Here is a 19,464-nt window from a genome sequence, read left to right on the forward strand (position 1 = left end):
TAATAATTAATATATACAATAATAATATATATTAATATATATATATAATTAATATATAATACATATTATAATTAATACGTTAGTATATATTCATCCATGGCTGAGTTCTAATGTGGATATTTTTGTTTTTTTCTTTTTTCCCCAGAACTGTTGCACCAGTGTTATCTAATCATTGCGTTTGCGTTTACTCATGTTTGTGTCAGTTCACCACCTTCACACTCACTTCTCACTTTACTTACTGATAATTCCTCGAAGCAATTTTCTGTAGTTTAATCACTTGTGCGCGAAATTTTAGATTTCTTTGTCCAATTCATAATTTATTGTACTTTTCTGTCGGGTCTTTTGAGTGTATTGCCGATTAATTTTGTCCTCAAATGGGAAGCACTGTCAGTTCTGTGATGAACTCTTCTAGTTCCACCGAAATCATGGATCCTAACATCGACGAAAATAATGGTTTAATCCTCAATAACATTTTTTTCCCGGAAGAAATGCTGATACAGATTCTATTCTACGTTGATCATGATACTCTCGTCTACAAGGGCCGACTAGTGTGCAAAGTCTGGAAACGGTTAATCGAATCCAGTGTTCTCAAATCTAAAGTTGATGAAGGAAGGTATCGCAGCTTATCAAATCTTAGTTCTGAAACAAAACATCGTCTGCACCTGCATTGGAGCATCTATTACTTAATTTGCAAGTTTGATCTATTTGGCAAGAACTTAATTAGAAATCCATCGGGAAAAGGTAAGTTCAAAGAATCTACAAACACGGTTTTAAAATAACGAGCATAACCATTTGCAAGGAGAGAAGACAAACTCAAAACATTGATCATCCTTTGATTGAAACTTAATGGTTGACTAGACTGCTCCAACTAACCTGCTGATAGTGAGGATATCATAGAGAAAAAAAAGGAGGTGTTTGATCTTGATTTTTGTTTACCCTGTGACGTAGATTGGTACAACCTGGCCAGCGAAATCCGGAATTCGAAGTATGAAAAGGAACCATAATGTCCCATTTTTTTGCTTGAATCAACTCATGATATAATTTCAAGCACTTTTTATGGAATGACTTTTTTTCATAAATTACACCATTTCCGAGAAAATTGATGATAAAAGTAGCTGTACCGACCTACGTCATCAAAAAAATCCAAGATGCCCGAAATGCAAATACCTCCTTTTTTTTCTCTATGTGAGGATATTGCTCTATGTCACTGATATAAGACTCAAAGTCACCAATGTAATCGTAACAGTTGCCAACCTAATCTTTAAGGCAAGCAGTTGTTTGGGAAGAGGACTTAAAAAAAGTTATGTCATGCTGTCTTTTTTCCTGCTTATGGCATAAATACAGCAAGACAAACAATGTAGGACAGAAACTGTCAGCCTCCTGTGGTGTAGTGGTGGTAGTGCTGGCCCTATGACCAAGAGGTTCCGGGTTCGATTCCCGGCCAGGTGATCCGAGTTTGATGGTCTCAGGCAATGGTCACCTGGGGCTGGGCGCTGGGGTAATAAGCGTCGGATTAGCCGTAGACTATTTGAAATTGGTAAAAAAAGAAAAAGATGTATGAATAGGTTAATTCAATGGCTACATTATAGATCTGTTATGCAGTTCGATGGTCCCAATGTAAACAGATACATGACCTCTAGTTCCAGTATAATATTCATCTCAATTTTATTTTCTGAATGCTTTTTTTCCAGATCTTTAAGTCAAATAGAATCCAAGATAGTTATGCCTGTCTTTACAGAGGTCCATTGAGTCAAAAGTCAGCTAAAAATTCAACCATTCTTAGATGAATATGAGTGACTGGAAGGTCCTAAAACTTTGGAAAAAAAAGTTTTGTACCTTCGCTAGATAGATAATCATCATAAAAGAAATATAAAAATTAGGATTGATTGAGCATCAGACTCTGTATGATACTTGTGAAATGATTCAACTATCTTGTCAGTTGACTTGACAACATTTGTGATCTCCATTCAGTACACACTTGTAGTTTAAAACAGTGTTTATTCTAATTTTTCTTGCAGAGAAACTGAAACACTGGAAAATAACGCAGAATAATGGGGACAAATGGGCAGTAGAATCACAGCCTCATGGTGCAAATCCTATACCAGGGGAGAACAGGGACTTGCCATGCTTTGTTACTTCTTACCATGAATGCCTTAAGGAGCAGTTAATTAAACTTGCAGATTATGGATTCACATCCTCCATTATGGACGAAATTCAGCCAATCATACGCATACAAGAATTGTAAGTGGTTAATTTTTCTCATTCTTTTTCTAAAGGTGGGTTAATAGTCTCGCTCTTATAACGAGGCTACTAGTTCTAAAGTGTACAATGTCCATTTTGGTCAAAATTGAGTTAGGATTTTTAAATAACAAATTAAGGAGGATTGGAAAATAATTTAATTGTGTGCCAAAACAGCCAAAATCCTTTTTAATTAGCAGTATTCAAATGGTAGGTCGCAGCAAACTCAAAACAGTTATTTGCGTTATTGTGACAAACCACTTTCATTGACATTGCACACTTTGGAACCAGTAGCCTCAAATTTCGTCTCCATCAATGGAACATAATTAGAGTAAAGTAACCTGAGTACTGAGATTGGTCAGTTGCATCAATCTTTTTTTTTTTTTTTTTTTTTTCTTCATGTTTTAATGGGTCAGTGGCAAGGAATTTTTGCAGGGTTGTAGTATATTTTTTTCACATAAATTTTTGTGAAAAAATCATCAAGTCTTCTGAAAGTTTAAAAAATTCTTTGTACCTAAGGGGATGAGGAAAAGCCAATCGAAATGGCCTGGCCAGGCAAATGATAACATTCGGATTCCAGGGGGTTGATTCTCTATTCATTCTTGCAGTCAACAACTTCATCTGACTCAAAACAACCAACAGAAAAGCCTGGTACAGATAGTCTGAATCACTCTGTGCATTGATGTGTTTTGGCATAACACTCACATTGAAAGTTGGGTTTTGGTAACCCCTAAAATTCACCGTGACCATCAATGGATTGAAAGAAACTCCATTGACCTTTTCAAGTGATTTTGCTCATTTTGGTTTTTTCATTAAGTATATTTGTTCAATCTAGTACTATGATCAAATCTTTTATTTACTTCTGATCCAATCACGTACTTTCTTCAGATCATTTTCATTATCAGCCTGTCAATTCGATTTTTCCTCATAGGTACTCCTCCCGATTTGACTGTGGAGCTATGTATCACATCCATGTTCTTTTACTAGATGAGAAGAAGGAAAAAGTTATTGCCAAGTTTGATAAGGATGATGTAGAGTATGATAGAATGGAGTGGCACCAGGTACGTAACAATCTATCATTTTAATTTTCTCAAAGAGTTCATTCACTAACAAGGGGAATTTCCCAAGCTGCCGCCTCCGATCGGGCCAAAAAAATTCATATGAATTCCTTGGAGGAATCCATTAGATCGGTGTTTTTTGTTTTCTCCAATGCGCCCTGGAAACACCCTAATAAAATCCTGAAACTTCTGTCTGAGCGGGCCAGGCATTCAGTGTGCGCTGGGAGGGCTGGGTGAGGCAAAGGAGCGCTACGTACCCTTGCCCAGCCCTCCTGGCGCACACTGGGTGTCCGGCGCGCACTATCCTCAGGCTCAAAAACGGACTTTTAAGAATTTTTTAGAGTGCTTCCAGGGCATATTGGTTGAAACAAAAAACCTGGGTCTAATGTATTCATCCAAAGAGTTAGTACGAATTTTTTCAGCCTGATCGGAGGCGGCAGCTTGGAAAGTTCCCCTTGTAAGTTAAAAAAGAACAGTTTTTGAGACTTGCACTGGTTTGCAAGTTGCATCTATCAGTGACTAAAATAATACTGATGCGAATATACTCAGATGCACCTTTTGCACCATGTAGCTTTTATAATTTTTATGCAATTTAATATTGTAACACCATGCAACACTGGTCTAACGAAAGTCTTGTAAACTCTGGCTTCATTTTCTGGGGTAACGTATTGAAGAGCGACTATCGAAAATGTGTATGATTGGATGACCCCTAGGAAGTGGACTACTTGAAAGGCAGTCCAAGAGAAAAGCCTAAAAGTGGCTCTGCCTGAAGAGAATTGCATTTGTCTCGTACTATTTTTGTTTTTATCAGCTTGACGAATCTTTTATATTTATGTATCAGTGATTTGTATGTTGGCAAAGAAAAAAAGAAGAAGACCATATAGTGTAGTGGCTTTTCCATATTTTGTAAATTCCCTGATGGTGGTGCTTGGCACCAAAATGCATTGGCCTTTTCCTTGGTATGTTTTTAATCAATTAAATTAAAGTTGTTGTTCATGCTTCTGCCCATATTTTCACGAGTAATTGTATTTCAACCCAGCTTAAAATTTAAGTCTTAGAACTTTTATTCTCTGTGTCTGAGATGAACCTGTTTTTATGGGCAACAACATTTATTAAACTCTTCTGTTTGCTATTGCTGCAGCTGCAATAAGTGCGTAACAGCAGTTTTTTTGAATTGTCTACTTCAAATGGGCAGCATTTTAGAGAAGAGGAGCAACTGACATTTTCAATAAAATTGAGTTTGAAATTCTTTCAAGTCCTATCAGAAGCGTATTTTCTCTTTCAAAGAAGTAAAAGGCCACAAGGGATTTATTTTGATAGTAATTAGATGGAATTTTATATCCAGCTAATGAAGAATTGTAACTTCAAACCTATCTTCTTCTTTCTTAAGAGTCCTTGTCATTTGGTCTCTTTTCTCTAAACTTTGTACTTTAAGATTTTTTCCAAAAATCCTCTCTCATGTAAAATAAAGCTTATACTGAATTCTTTCTTTTGCACCTTTAGGTCTCTCATGAGTTTAAAAACTATGGCCCTGGTGTGAGATACGTAAAGTACTGCCATGGTGGTAGAGACACTCAATTCTGGGCAGGACACTACGGAGCTAAAATCACTGGATCTAGCGTAACATTACTCTATCCTCCACCAGAGGAATCACCTGAAGAAGAGGACGAAATCGATGATTCAGCGCTAGAAACGTGAGCAGCTGGAAACTGTGCGAACCTTTTGCTATTCGAGCAAACAATCTCACTCTCCTGTTCTCTCCATCTAATAAATTTTGAATCACATTTTGTAATAAGGAACCACTACTTCTGACTCATCGTAGAAACAGCACATGTGCCATCAGCTTACCCATTCAAATACGAGTATTTATGGATGAGCATAAAATAGTGGTTCAAATATGTGAAATGTAGCCCTTTCGAGGGAGACCTGTCGACATAGCTTCAAGTTCTAAGGTTATTGGCCGTGGCAATTACCCGTGGTCAAATTTGAGTCTTTATACTAAAGAAATCAATCAGATAGAAAAGTTGGTTGAACTTAAAGTTTTTTGACAAGTTAAAAAAAAATCAATGAATGAATACAGGCACCTGGTTATGAATCTTAAACATCATGTGCATCTAAAAAAATGAATTATTTCATAAGGTACATATCTCCTCTTTCTTTTCCTTTCAAATGGACATCTAAGACATTAAGACATCTTGAAATTTTTGCACAGGGGCCATTGTTTTTTTTAGTATTTTAAGTATCACTGTGCTTTGATAATGCATCAATAAAACTTCAGTAATATTTGGGAAGAAATCAAATGTTAAACAGCACAGCCTAGTCTGTAAACTCTTCCTGATCAACAACAAACAGTGATACTGTTGTATATTCTTCCGCCACGGTTTCCGCTACCATATTGATTGTGAAGCATAAATTCAAAATTATCAAGCCTCATTTTCGGCCACCTTAATTTCTTACACTTTCAAGTGAACTTTTCTCCTTGTTGCTGTTATCATTAAAAATTGGGGATAAAACAGAAAGCTTAGTGACACTTAATACTTTCGAATGACGCAAGGAAAACAAAATGACTTAACTGAGCTATTAATCAAATTGTATGCTGTTGTTTTTGTTCAATTTTAACAAGTTTTATCAAACGAAAAGGCCCCTCTAAAATTCTTAATGCAAGTTGTGGAAGCATAATAGTATGAAAAGATAAGAAATAATGTATCAGAAAGTTTACAAGGGGAAGTTTGATACCATAAGAAATCATTGATTCCATAATTCAGAGACCTTTTATCCCTACCTTTTTAATTTCACTGTTGCCGTGTTGTTGATGTTATTTGTTCCTTTATTTATTTATTTTATTCGTCTTTCTCTAATTTAAATGATGATTATTCTTCGTCAGATTTTGGCCAAAAGTTTTTTCCCTCACTTTCAAATTTAAAAATGAGGAAAGGACAAATTAAAGAAATAAGGTATGAAGTTTTTTAATTATCTGTTACCCTTATAAGATTGACTTTATTATTTATATGGAATGGCTGCGTTTAAATCTATTTTTGTTAACTTATATTAATGATTACCTCCTTCAAGGGTCTTTAAATTTTGAAGATGTTTTGGAGAAAATCAAAGAAAATATTATAAATATAGCCGAAGTCCTGATGAAGTCCAGATATCATGGGACTGTCAATGGAATATGTCGGTGTGGCTCTGTGTAATTTGAAAACGTAGGCTTCCCTAAGGTCTGCAGGAAATTTAATGTTTACTCAATTGTAGCAGAAATGAATACATCTGTCCATTTGTAACTTTGTATGGCAAAAGGAACTTTAGTTCTCAGAGGCAAAATTTTCAGTAAAAAATTTTTTTTCAAGTTGAGTCGAAAAATCAGACTTTGAGACCTCAACTGAAAACTTTTTCATTATCATCAAAAATAGTTAAGAACATTTTAGCCAACTTTTGTGCTGGCAGATTACAGGTGCAAACCGTTTTCTTTGGAAACTACTTTCGCAAACTGTAAATTTTAAACTATCATTACTCAGGATTGCTATGACCTTTTAGAGGGTTTTTTGTCCAAAAATTCTTGTTGAAGAAACCTCTTCAGCCCGATATCAATAACTTAGTGTCGAGCTTTTATGCACTGAAGATTACTTCTCCCAATGATGGACAAACTCACCTACCTACATTCTTTTTTCTAAGATTAAGGAACATTTTTTAGAACAAGATAATTTTTTGAAATGTTCTCAGAGCAATCGCAATTTTTATTGTTTTCTTTTTGTTTTTTCTTTTTGCTTTTTTTTTTTTTGTTTGAGAAAATAAATACCCAAAAAGTGCCTGTGAGCCATCTGGAGTTGTAAATTTATCTTTCAACCTCCCTCCCCCGGTCATTCCATTTCGTTGTAATATTTGTCAACCAGGTAGTAAAAATTTGTGCTTTTCTCGCTGATACAACCTTACCTTGTCAAATAAAGCATAATTATTTTGTTTATTTTAATTTCTTTTCCATTATTTCTCCTGAAAATTTCCTCCCGTGAATTTAATAAACTTTCATAGTTCTGAAGATTTCGGGTACCTAAATAATGACATGAAACCCAAATTTTTTCAAAAATTTTGTGGATGAAATTTTTTTAAAAACTTTTGGTTTAAAAATATATAAAGTAATTCCATCTGAATTTATTAAGTTTAAAAGTTCCGCAAAATTGTCAATTATGATTTATCATTTGTAACAAGAAAATTGCTAATTTTTTTTACGATCTGCATGATAGCGAGGATTTGGCCAGTACCTATACTCAGTCGCAGAAAAACAGCAAGTAAGTTCCTATAATTAGTGCTATATTTTTAGAAGTAAGTCTTAACTTTTTTTTTTGCAAAATGCAAGGTATACTTGGGAACAGTTAAGTGGCAAATTGGCAGGTTAGAGCAGGAGTCTTCTAATGGTCAAAAAATAATTGGTAAAAAAATAAGAATTGAGGGCAAAAAGCAAGAGAGCGAGGTAGACAGCCATACTTTTTTCGGACCTTCTGTTTGATTTTAAGTGTTGCAATGAATCGTACAATTAGTCATAGAAATTTTGCGGGGAACACCCCTCCCCCCCGATCACGATCACACGCGCGCCCTTTTTTAAATTACGCCTCCCCCCTCCCGCCATCAGTGGTTCAGTTCAAGTCGGCCTGTCGTTGTACACCAACCAACGTTTTCATGTTTACAAACATTGCGTGTGCGACTTATGCCACTTGCCTCGCAGTTTCCTTGTGAAGTTTCTTGTCAGAATTGCACTGTTTAATTAATTTTTGAGTCATGTCACACTATCTCATCATATTTCTCTATATTTTATTTGATAACGCAAATTTTGATCAGTAATCAACATCGCTCAGCCGGAAGTTAACTCTTCAAAATGAGCTTATCAGCTGTGAGTATTTTCGTATCTTTTATCACTGTTAAAGGTATTTGAATTGTGGTTTTTGCATTAACAGGCCTTTTCTTTCTGACTCTTTCACCTCTGGAAAGATTCATTAGGGTTCCTACAGTTCAACTTACCAATCTGTACATACCATACCAAAAGCAGATTTGGCTGTACCGTTGACTCATAGCCATCAGCGGTGTAACGCACTGTACAATTCATCATAAGCTCTTTATCCCAGATTTACCATAAGTGTAACAAAGGATTCATGCGCTAATCAGGCAGATCAAAGCTTATGTGTCATGCAGAAGGAGGTAAGAGAATTGATGTGCAGCTGTCAATCCCCATCAGGGAAAGAATCAACTGCTTCTGAGGAACTCCCAATTTTAAAGGCTTAATACCTACACACTTAGCGTGTTACCACAAATTGATGGATTAACCCAATTTTCCAGACTATCTCAAAGAAGGTATCAGTTTACTCAACTGCGTTACAAGGGCTTTTTTATCTATGGAATTCAATGGATTGGGCTAGATCCGGGAAAGAAAAGATGAGACGTACATCACATCAGAGAACAGTTCCATTCAACATAAATTTAAGTGGTAATCAATGGGCCAACTGGCATAGAGAAAATACAAAAGGTGGTGGCAAGGCAGTCATCTTGAAGATTTGCTGCGACGTAGAAAAGTGCACGGACTGGCGCACTGTTAAAAAAAAGTACATTTCATGATGGAACCTGTATATTTTCAGTTACAGTGGAACATTGATAGAAAAAGTCATAGTTACGAGTTTTTAGAGCTAAAATAAGTGGGAACCTCACAACCTTTCCCGCTCCCTTTTAACTTTCAAAGAGGTTTCGATTTTCCCGCCAACCTCTCAACCAATCAGAAGGGAGACTTCATTTTTAGCTGTGACGTAGAAAAGTACATTTCTCCGCTTGCCACGACCTTCTGTATTTTCTCTATAGCCAACTGGCAATTGATGCATTCAGGTTGATGTGACATATCGACGGTGAAACTACCAAACCACGTATCTCGTTTGCGGTGTTTAAAAATCTACGCTCACATTTTATTTTTTTGAAGTAGACCAAATCAATATCATTCCTTGAAATTTTCACGGAAATTTCTCCGCACAAAGAGGAAAAATCACAGAAATTTTCAAGACTGGATGTTAAGTAGTTTTTCATTTAAAAAATAAAGTATGACAGGAAGTCTGCGACGTCGCAAACCGAGATACGTGGTTTGGTAGTTTCACCGTCGATATGTCTCCTCTTTTCTTCCCGAGGTCTATATGTGGTTCAAAGCAGTTCTACTTATTGAGGTTAGGATTTCTCTACTAGGGAACTTCTGCAAACGTATCTGATGTAATTTCTCAATAATTAAGAGCAATTTGAGGTACATTTTTTATCTGGAACTCCTTTTGCGTTGATTCCAATCCACAACAAAAAAATGTTATCATCAAAAACACCGAACTGCTCAGACTTCCGAAACCTTTCTCTCAGTTCATTCCAAAAGTGATACATACAACATGTTGCATTTTAAATGACATAGTGTCTTGTTCCATTCAAAAAAGTTTGATGTGATAGATATGTTTGTCCAAAATTAGTGTCTATCTAGGTTTGAATGTGAATTTAAGTCTGTGTTCTGTTTCCCATTATAGCTAAATCACTTGAAGTCTGAACTCCAGCGCAAAAAAGAAGATGCGGAGAAAAAAAAGCGGCCTATGGAAGCTCATCATGTGACCCCTATGGTAAAAATAGAGCAAGATAAAGAGAGTAGCAAAGATACAAAGAAGCTACCAGAATTAACTGCAGAAGAAGCGGAAAAAGCAAAAAAAGCCAGGTAAGAGATGAAGATTTATTTAATTTATATTTGAAGGACTTGGAGGACAAGGTGCATGAGTGCAGTCCTTGGAAAAATTATGATATCAATGAATTCAACTGAGACTAGTCTTAATTTATAATCTCTGAAAAATTCACTCCTAAATTCCAATTTTTAAGCATCAAAAGTGGGTTTGAAGTTTCTCTGCCGTGAGGCTCCTTGTAATTTTGATTCTTGAAACACGTATGTCTTGAAATAGTAAAAACTAAACTAATGTGCCTTGTCCTCCAAGCCCCTCATTTGTAGTCCATTATACAATTGTAGTAATTTTTCATGAACCCTTAAAATTAAGGTATTTCTCCCCTTCCTGATCAGGAATATCTAATTTGTACCTGGTCTCAAACATTTTGGGATCATCGGAAGTCCTTTTCTTTTCCATTCATATTTTCAATACCAATGTCAAAAAAAAAAAAAAAAAAAAAAAAATTCAGCGCACGTTCGCCAATTTGAAACTGCTGTCAGCCAGGATTTCTTTTTTTTTTTTTTTTCAAATTAAAAGGTTTTTGTGTCAGCATGATTTCATATTAGATATATGGAGCAGCTCAGAAAAAAATTTGGGGAAAAAAAGTTTTTAATTTAATTAAGTATACATTGATAATCAAACTAAGCAAAAGCAAGAACTCCATGTAAGTCAAGAATAGCAGTGTCTTGAAACTCAACTGATCATGGACATGGCCCCTTTATGCGGATCTCATGTTTTCACTCTATTATGCTATCCTAACCTTCAGTCAGTTCTGATAGCCCAGGAGTCCTCCTATCTAGTTTGTACAACTTGAATGAGTAACATCATCAGAATAATATTCAAGGTTTCATGACTGGCAGGATTGTTGTACGTTCATTGTTGGTGTCAAAAGTCTATTTCTTATGATCCTTACTTATTTTGTTTTCAGAGATATTTTGGAAGCAAAAGCAAAGCTGTATGATTCTCTTGCAGAAGGAATACATTTGACTAAGAACAGCAATCTATACCTGGTCAATTTTGAACAAAAAGCTGTTGAAGATTTTGGGATCCGCGTCTCTAGCAGTGTTTCAAATCAGGACCGAATTATTGATCTTGCTAAGGATATAAAAGATGAAAAGGAAAGCGAAACAATGTAAGTAATACAGATTTTCACTCCTTGTCTGAAGGCCTTACATGGTCAGGTGTCTCTGGGGCAGAGTAAGAAGGAGCTAGTCCACCCTCCCTGTCCCATGTTTCCCCTCTTTAGAACCCTGTTGCGGAGTTACTGCAGGGTTTGACAAATATTGAGCCCTGTCTTTCTTAGCTCCAGAAACTAGAGTCAACGAATCTAAAATGAAATGATTTCCATTCCAATACCTGCTTTTAATGAACCTGGAACAGAGTTGAAATAAAATCATGTTACAATTAAAGTCAATATTTCCTAATGAATATCTCAAATTTTTGGATGAATTCCACTGCTGCCCCTCCCCCCCCCCCCCAACAAAGTTCTTCAAATTTGTGAATTTTGTCATCTAATCTTTAGTTCCTACATATTACGGCTTGTTTCTGTTTTCTATTTCTAAGCCAAGCTATTGTAAAGCCTTGGACCTTATCCCCACTAACTCCTTTTGTTTCAGCAATTTACGACCAACCTGAATATTATTTATTTTAAATTGTCAGTATCTTGTCTTTTCTTGATTATGGTTCTCTCAATTCTTTTTTTTACAGAGCAAGCAATGGATCTGTTGCTGAAACTTCAAGTGCAACTGAAGTCCCCAAAACAAGCTCTGATAAAGAATTACTACAGAAAGCTCGAAACTTTTCTTTCTCTGATTTACCTTCAGAGAAAGAACCAAAAGGAACTTTTGAACCAACCATGATCTCTCCTGCCATGCAGCGAGAAAAAATGCGTCAAAAGTGGGAGGAGGACGAAAAGCTAGCCCGCTCGAAAGACGACATCCATTATCAGGATATTTTATTCGATGGTAAGTGATCTCACCTTGAGAAGTACTAAATTCAAAAAAAAATCCTTGAAACTCTCATAGTGTAATATCATTTTGATCATTTTAAGGAATGCATTTTACCATGTAAATGTTTTAAAGTTGACACCTTCTTTGGAGCATTCAGTAAGTATCTATATAGATTTCATCCAATTACCCCATCCTAAAAAGTAGGCAAGTAGCTGAGTTTCCTTAAAGAGTGTTGAAAAGATCTTCCTTCATTTTCATTGTGAGTAGTGAGGATGGGTTTTGTAAATCCTTTTGGTGGCTATAAGTAAAACAAAGGAGTACATGCTCTACAAGTAATGCTATGTATTTTCTTCTCTGATTTTTTTCTTTTAATGTTTCAGAGGTTCGCAGTCATGGCACCGGATATTTTGCATTTTCAAAGGATGAAGATGAACGCAAAAGACAGCAAGCAGAATTAGAAGCACTGAGACAGGAGACAATCAAAAAACAAGAAGAGTTCAGGAAGATGAGGGGTATAAGTCACTTCCTAAACATACTAAAGATATTCAAAACCAATTATGATTTCTTTATTTATGGTTTATGGTTTTCAATTAATTATGGTTTCTTTGGAATGCTAGAAAGGCAAATACTGAGATTTCAATTTTTCGATGTGTCTCGACAAAAATCCCCTTTCATTTTCCTCCATCCACCTACATCCTTTCTCCAGTTGTCAGTTAGATTATTCGGTTGGATAATAATTACACAGTGATCAGTAGTGTCTCACTTAGGGAGTTTAAATTGACCGAAGTAGCTCATGAAAAAAGTACCCACCAACCTAACCGTTTTTAATTTCTAAAGTATGGGTTTAAATCAAGTTTTTGGTTGGCCTGGAAAGTCCTTAGAAAACAAAAAATGTCCCTGAAAATACCCACTCAATATTCACAGAACTTTCGAAGAAGGTCCAGCCCACTCACAAACGGACTATTCATATCTGTTCATTGCAATTTTTGGGCAATGTGCCCCACTTTTAGGAACTGAAGTTAAAACTGGCCCTCTAATTTTAAGCCTTGTTTTGCAGGTGAGGCCAGTGATGAGGGGACCTCAACTGAAACCCCTGATGAAAATTCAACGAATGAAGAAACTGTTAGAGAATTGACTGATGAAGAAAAGTTGAAAAAAATTGAAGAAGCTTTAAGAGCAATAAAACGTGAAGTTCATGTTCGAGAATGGGATAAAGGCAAAGAAATCCCTGGTAAGTTCCTCCTTTCACCTATCAATTGTCCACGTCTAGTGTAGGACTACCAATTCACCAACTATGTATGCACCAACTGAAAAATGAGATCAAAATTTCAATGACAAAAATGAACGTCCTCCCGACACTTCACCTCATAGACAATGGTATACAATCAATGATAATTAAAAATACAATTAATTTATTTCATAAGACACCTAGACAACCTTCAGATAAAGATATAAAGTCGATGATTATTGGAAATGCAGTGAATGTATTTCATAAGAATTGTCCTGTTGGAAACGGTAACTAGACCGAAAAAATTAGTTGTTCCTTGTAGAATATTGCTGGAGAATCACAAGTGGAAAGGAAACAATATCACCTAACCTAAAATCTGCACAAGAAATGTTTGCAGTTTTGAGCTCTCTACCTCAAAAACTTCTGGGATATCTTTATTGTTTTTGCAACCTGTGTTTGCATTAAGTCATCGTCTTTTGTTTTTTTTCCAGTTATGTCGCAAGAGGAATGGATCGAAAAGAAAAGAAATGAACGTGATCAAGATTTTGCTCCTCCTGAAATTTATTTTGAAAATCTAACACCAAATAGGAAACATAAGCGACCTATTCAGCTGCCTCCGAAGAAAACTCTCTTCCAAAAGAAACCCATAAAAGAAGATGAAAAATCTGCTGCAGAAGCTGGTTCCCTTCCAAGTCCTATCGATTGTCCCTCCAGAACTCAGACAGAGAGTACTCCAAAATCTGAATCCAGCCATCAAAGTGATGCTTTTAAGATAGATCATGCAAGTTCAATTAAGAGTGTCAAAGCCTCTAAGAAATCTGCAATGGCTCTACTAGAGCAACAACAAAATGTAAGTTCAGATGCTGACGAAATCGTGTCATCTCAAGATCAAAATTTAAGCAAAGAATTGAGTTGTAATATTAGAAATATTCCTCTACCGCAAGAAAATAACTTATCCACAAATCAGTCTAGCTCCTCTCTTGACTCTATACCCCTCCCTTCAGAAATTCCTATTCCTCCTCCAAATGCTCCTTCTGTATCCATTAAACCTTTTTTCATACCATCAAACTTGGTGCCCAGAAAATTCGCACCGCCTTCTAAAAAAGTCTCCACTCCGCCTGTTGTAACTCCTTCAATTGATTTGTCATCGACCTTAAAAGAGATGGACGGATTGAAGAAATTGAAAAATCCTCTCATTGATCCAAAATTGTCACATTACTTCAAGGAGCCAAAAACCCAAGAGGATATCAGTATTCCTAGTGATGAGGCGTGCACCGCGGAAAATAATGAAATTAATGTCACCACCTCCTCTAGTCATGACCATGCGCCAAAAAGTGCGCAAGACATTAGTTCCTCTACAAACGAGAGTTCTAGAATTAAATTAGGGAATTTGATTAAAAATCGACCAGCACCAAAATCTGGTATGGCTTTACTTGAGGAAATTAAAAAATCAACACGAGATTTCGGACCAGAGGTAGAGACACCGCACAGCTCTGCAAGCACCTCTCGAAAACGAGGTGCTGAAATTGCTCCACCAGAGTGTTTATTACATTCCACACCCCAATTACCTGTGAGGAAAAAAGGCCTTTTCTCTAAAAAGGAAGAAATCGCAGACTCCATCTCAGCCGGTTTACAGACTCTAAAAAAAGTAGACGAAAAGAAGAAGAAGAAGACTCGAGAAAAGGGTTTATTAGATATTTTATGAAGAGTGAGAAGAGGTAGAGGAAAGTATAATTTACTTGTGATGAGTCAACCGTGCCGTTCTTTGCCGTTGTTGTCACCGAGTAGAAACACTTGATGTTCTGACATGCTCAAGGTTAGGTTGATGTAGTTAACGACAATTAGATTATTTTTGGCCTGATCAATGTGGCACTTACTCTGGCATAGAAAGATCAGGCAAGAAAGAATCTAATTGAAACCATACAACCTGATGAGGATACAAATAAAAACGACAAATGCCTCATCCGTTATAAAAAAACCACAAAAACCATGCATGTCGTGTTGTGTGATACAAATCAAACAAACTCTGGTAATCCATTGAAAACAAAATTGCCAAGCTGACTTGTTCCAGTCTTGAAAACGCGTCCACACTTGATGCAAGATTGTAATCGGAGACTCCCTCCTCCATTCTTTTACATCAAGAGTGAAATTTTTGGAAATGTGACATCTTTCCTTAGATTACAAAAATACCATGTTTAAAGTGGGTATGTTTTGTTCTTGTTTTACTTGTTGAAGTATTTGAATAAAAGAGTATTTTGATACATCTTTGAATTGATTACCAATTGAAGTGTACCTATTTTATCCTCTTGACTAGTGTGTCGCACCTGAGAAAAAACTTATAATAATTATTGTCTAATTTCATTTTCTGCTTCATTTTAAACAACTCTCTCTAAATTTTTAATTTGGATCCATTATACAGGTAAACTTTGGCCCCTAAAACTGTGTGGTAATAAATTTTGTAATGATTACTTCCTAATCAAAGCTATTTAAGATGATGATCCTGCTTCTCAACTATGAAGATATTTAAGTCACTTGAAAATTATTACCATTTGCTGTCTCTACAAAGTTGGAAATAATCATAGTTGGTTAGTGGCGTCTATTTTTCATAATTCATTTTCTGAAAAAGCAGAGTGAAACAAGTTTCTAGGAATTTTTCAAATTATTTCTAGCCCCAAATGACAAAAAAACTCTGTCTCAAAATTCCAAAAATAGAACCCATTTAAAACAGCATTTTTGAGGGACTCTGATGATATAGCCAAGCTGAACTCAGCATCAGGAATCGCCTAGCTACGCCAACTCGACTGCCGGCTTTTGATTGGTCCGATTTTAATTTGCTTCTTCTCCCCTTGAAAATAATTTTTTTCATTTTTTAAAGGAACTTGGTAGTTTTTTTTTTCAAAATTTATCAATAAGAAACACTCTACTTCAACCCTGAAAAATTCCTGGACACTGCCCCATTCCTTTTTATAATGTATTAAAATATTACATTCTTTTTTAATGGCCTTTATCCTCAAGATATAAGTTGAAAGCTATTTGGTACTTTCCTGGCAATTGAGCAAAATGTTTGCTCAATAAGTCTGGTGGCATCAGTCCCAAATGTCATAGTAAGAAAGAAATTGAAGAGACTAAGAATTTTCTGCGCAGTGTATTTTTTTTAGATTATTCAAGCATTAATGACAGTTAGTTTACATAATAAATTAGCACACAAAACGAAGTTCATATTAATATTCAAAAGTGGAATATGTACATAGTACAACTACCACTTCTATAATGTTAATGCTGTCCAGCTTTGTTCCATTGGTCAGTGGGTTGTCCTCTCACCTCGAAGCCCATAATAAAAAAAAAAATAAAACAAAGTATAATTTAATTAAATCTAAAAAATAAATTAGATTATGACGATAGACTAAACATAGTTAAAATAGAAAACAAAAGTCAAATTACAAGTTTAATACAAGTCTTGGAATTAAATAAATACATAAGATTTAAAAAAAAAAAACAGTCTGATATGATTTTGGAATAATTTCATATGGCCAGTCCAAAGACTGAAACAATACAATACATTGTTTTATTCTCCCAACGGACAGTACAACTGCCATCTGTAGCATTGTCCCAATAACATGAGCTTGAGGTGTGTAATCCAGCGCCGTTCTTTTGCATTATTGTACAAGTTACTGCAAAAAAAAAACAAGTCATTAGTAGAAAGAAGAAGGAGGGCAATTGTGGAACATTCAAACGACTAGCTTAAGGGGCGAGTCACAAGTCAAAAATGTTCGAATTTTTCAATTTTTAGTTTATATGTTCTTTAGATCAGGTATACTCTCAAGTTTCATTTGACACTGAGGTTTCTTCATTTTGACAATTAGAAAGCTCTCAGCTGAGATTTCAGGAGGCGCAGTCAAAAGTACTAACCCTCTTTTGAAACCTCTTTTTTACTGGTTGTGAATTTTTAAGTTGAGCTCATGAAAAGTTTACCTTTCGAACACTCAAGTACCTTTTTCTCTGGATCTATTCAAGATATTTTCAATTTTTCCTCCCTTTTATATTCCTGATTCTCTGATAAACAGACAAAAGCGTTTTTTAAATTGTATACATTTGTAATATTTAGAGGTTGCAAAAGTCTAAAAAATTTCAAAATTTTCGAAAGCTAGTTTGTCTATTTATGTAGGAGGCTATTTCCAACAAAACAAAACAAAAATCGTTCTAATATCTTCATTGTTTCCTGAGGAGAAAAAGGTACATGAAGTTACAAAGATTTACATGTTTTATCATAGGACAGGGGACTCCCCTCAAAGGATTACTGGGCAGGAAGAGTGATTATAATAATAGTAACAATGATTTTATTCATTCAAAACCAAGTGTTTAGTTCTTTTTTTTTTTTTTTTTACTACTTCAAATAGCCCTCAAGGGCTAATCCCACGCTTTAAGTCCCTTAAAGGTCCCTTAGTTTTCTTAAAGGTTCAAGACCCCCTGAAATCCCTTCTTGGCTTGAGAATTTGAGAATTTCACTCTTCATAATAATGGGAGGTAGCCATTTTTCATAAAATTTGGTTCGTAGTTGTTCCCAAAATCAAGAAAAAAACTATGACTCCTCTGAAAATTTTAGAGGGTTTGCAGTTCCTGGAGACATATTTGAAAAAAAAAAAAAAAGACTCATCGAAGCAAGTTCTCATTTTGATCCCAGAAACTTGCTATTGCAGTATGGCCTTTTAACTCAGGGACACCCTATTTAGGGCCTGGCCAAACAGGGTGGCGCCACAGCCAATGAGTTAATACTGCTGTAAGAAATTTTAAATTATAAACTTACCTATGTATTTGAAAGATTTTTCTAATTTTGTTAAGGCAGTTAGACAGGATACAACTACTGTGGAGGTCCACTGGTTGACTTTACTTTGTTGGTATGCATTGCCACCAATGGCATCCTCAATAGCTTGTTTAATAATGGCACTTACTTCATCAACGACAAATTGGCTCTGTAAATAAAAATAAGTGATAAAGCATAATCAAATACTCTTAGATTTGTAGAGGCAAATGCAATTCAAGATGGGATTGAATCTATCCTAGGCAAATGTAGCGCCTCCTTGCAACATTTCTGCCCATCTGACTCTTTCCTTTGGATTTAATTCTTTATATTAATACGGCAACTCAAGTGAACTTTTTTGAGGTGAGCTAGTCATCTTCTACATACATAAAGTCGCTTTTATAGCGCCGCCTCGCGCTCTGCGACGCCCAATCGCCATTGCCCCCTCATTTGTACCGAGGCAATTGTTATTGGGTCTTTTAACAGTATTTCTTTTACCGAGTATCGGGGAGTTAGCCCGATGACTCAACCCCCAACCTGGAGGACCGGGGTTTGATTTCGGAGTTTCCTCTCCTAGACAGGTTGCTTCCACTACAGCTGAGAGCCCTGTCTGCCCTACCAATGGGTGGTTCATACGCCTTGAAGCCGGTGACCATCTCCACTACCCCATAAGGCAGGGGTTACCAGCTGGGGTCCGCAGGATTGCTAAACCTGTGACATCAGTCCCCCATACGGGTTAGTCATCTTCTTCCTTAAGATAAATTGTACACTTAGCGTCGATAGACCAGCTTCGCAAATCTACCCCTAAGTGCCCACTTAGGTGGTGTGCTTACAAGCTGCGAAGTTTAAAAATGAAAGGCTCCGTCAGTTCATGATGGAATGGCAAAGATCATTAAAGCAATGAGGTTGATGACATGAACATGATAAACATTTTCTACTGAGTTTTCCAAACAATTCTTGGACTATTTAGATCCTAGCTATCTAACATGTAGCATCAACGTCGCGGCGATGAATGGGTCAATCTATTGCTACTTGTAGTATAATTTTGTGAGTTTCTTCTACTGTACATATAAGAAATATGGGAGGGGGGGGGGGCATGTCTCACAGTTGACATCTAATGGGTTGAATAAATTCTTTAAATAGCAGCGTTGAAGAAACAATGAGGCGTGCGTAAGCACCAAACAGGATAAGATAGTTTCATAGAGGTAATGAACTTGACTCACCTCTTCGCCTAAATCACCCATTGTCTTCAGATGATCACCAATGATATCTTCAACTAATTAATTATAAACTTTATGGAAAAGGAGGTAATGCAAAGTTCCAGGAAGTGAAAATTTTGTTTTGTTAACCTCACTTTTCGGTTGGAATGTTTTTTGATAACAGGTTAGCCAATGTTGTTGTTGTACAAGCGACAAAATTGCCCTGCAAAATTTTCGCTATTGGAGTGATATTATTTCAAAGTCTCGTCCGTCTTTGCCGA

General features: G+C 36.0%; 3 protein-coding genes across 3 annotated transcripts; 2 read left to right on the forward strand and 1 right to left on the reverse strand.

Moving 5' to 3' along the window:
* Positions 1-172: 172 nt before the first annotated feature.
* On the forward strand, positions 173-7,263 carry LOC109032106 (F-box only protein 6). Its single transcript, XM_019044064.2, has 4 exons — positions 173-741; positions 2,019-2,241; positions 3,170-3,299; positions 4,800-7,263. Exons 1-4 carry the CDS (start codon positions 375-377, stop codon positions 4,992-4,994), a joined length of 915 nt encoding a protein of 304 aa, XP_018899609.2. The 5' UTR covers positions 173-374; the 3' UTR covers positions 4,995-7,263.
* A 692-nt stretch (positions 7,264-7,955) lies between these two features.
* LOC109032140 (uncharacterized) lies at positions 7,956-15,447 on the forward strand. Its single transcript, XM_019044115.2, has 7 exons — positions 7,956-8,178; positions 9,827-10,008; positions 10,938-11,141; positions 11,717-11,973; positions 12,339-12,470; positions 13,016-13,189; positions 13,678-15,447. Exons 1-7 carry the CDS (start codon positions 8,164-8,166, stop codon positions 14,889-14,891), a joined length of 2,178 nt encoding a protein of 725 aa, XP_018899660.2. The 5' UTR covers positions 7,956-8,163; the 3' UTR covers positions 14,892-15,447.
* Positions 15,448-16,312: 865 nt separating this feature from the next.
* Dlc90F (dynein light chain 90F) lies at positions 16,313-19,373 on the reverse strand. The gene is made up of 3 exons (XM_019043987.2): positions 19,208-19,373; positions 17,991-18,156; positions 16,313-16,857 (listed from the first exon to the last, which is right to left on the reverse strand). Exons 1-3 carry the CDS (start codon positions 19,226-19,228, stop codon positions 16,709-16,711), a joined length of 336 nt encoding a protein of 111 aa, XP_018899532.1. The 5' UTR covers positions 19,229-19,373; the 3' UTR covers positions 16,313-16,708.
* Positions 19,374-19,464: the final 91 nt, after the last annotated feature.

Source organism: Bemisia tabaci, chromosome 7 (genome assembly GCF_918797505.1).
Source record: "Bemisia tabaci chromosome 7, PGI_BMITA_v3".
NCBI classification, from domain to species: domain Eukaryota; kingdom Metazoa; phylum Arthropoda; class Insecta; order Hemiptera; family Aleyrodidae; genus Bemisia; species Bemisia tabaci.

Coding starts and splice junctions, on each gene's coding strand:
- LOC109032106 (XM_019044064.2), top strand. CDS start 375: ATGGGAAGCACTGTCAGTTCTGTGATGAACTCTTCTAGTTCCACCGAA. Junction 742..2,018: donor TAGAAATCCATCGGGAAAAG/GTAAGTTCAAAG, acceptor TTTTTCTTGCAG/AGAAACTGAAACACTGGAAA. Junction 2,242..3,169: donor ATCATACGCATACAAGAATT/GTAAGTGGTTAA, acceptor TTTTCCTCATAG/GTACTCCTCCCGATTTGACT.
- LOC109032140 (XM_019044115.2), top strand. Junction 11,974..12,338: donor TCAGGATATTTTATTCGATG/GTAAGTGATCTC, acceptor TTAATGTTTCAG/AGGTTCGCAGTCATGGCACC. Junction 12,471..13,015: donor AGAGTTCAGGAAGATGAGGG/GTATAAGTCACT, acceptor CTTGTTTTGCAG/GTGAGGCCAGTGATGAGGGG.
- Dlc90F (XM_019043987.2), bottom strand. CDS start 19,228: ATGGGTGATTTAGGCGAAGAG. Junction 18,157..19,207: donor TGGGTGATTTAGGCGAAGAG/GTGAGTCAAGTT, acceptor TTTTATTTACAG/AGCCAATTTGTCGTTGATGA. Junction 16,858..17,990: donor AAAATCTTTCAAATACATAG/GTAAGTTTATAA, acceptor TTTTTTTTGCAG/TAACTTGTACAATAATGCAA.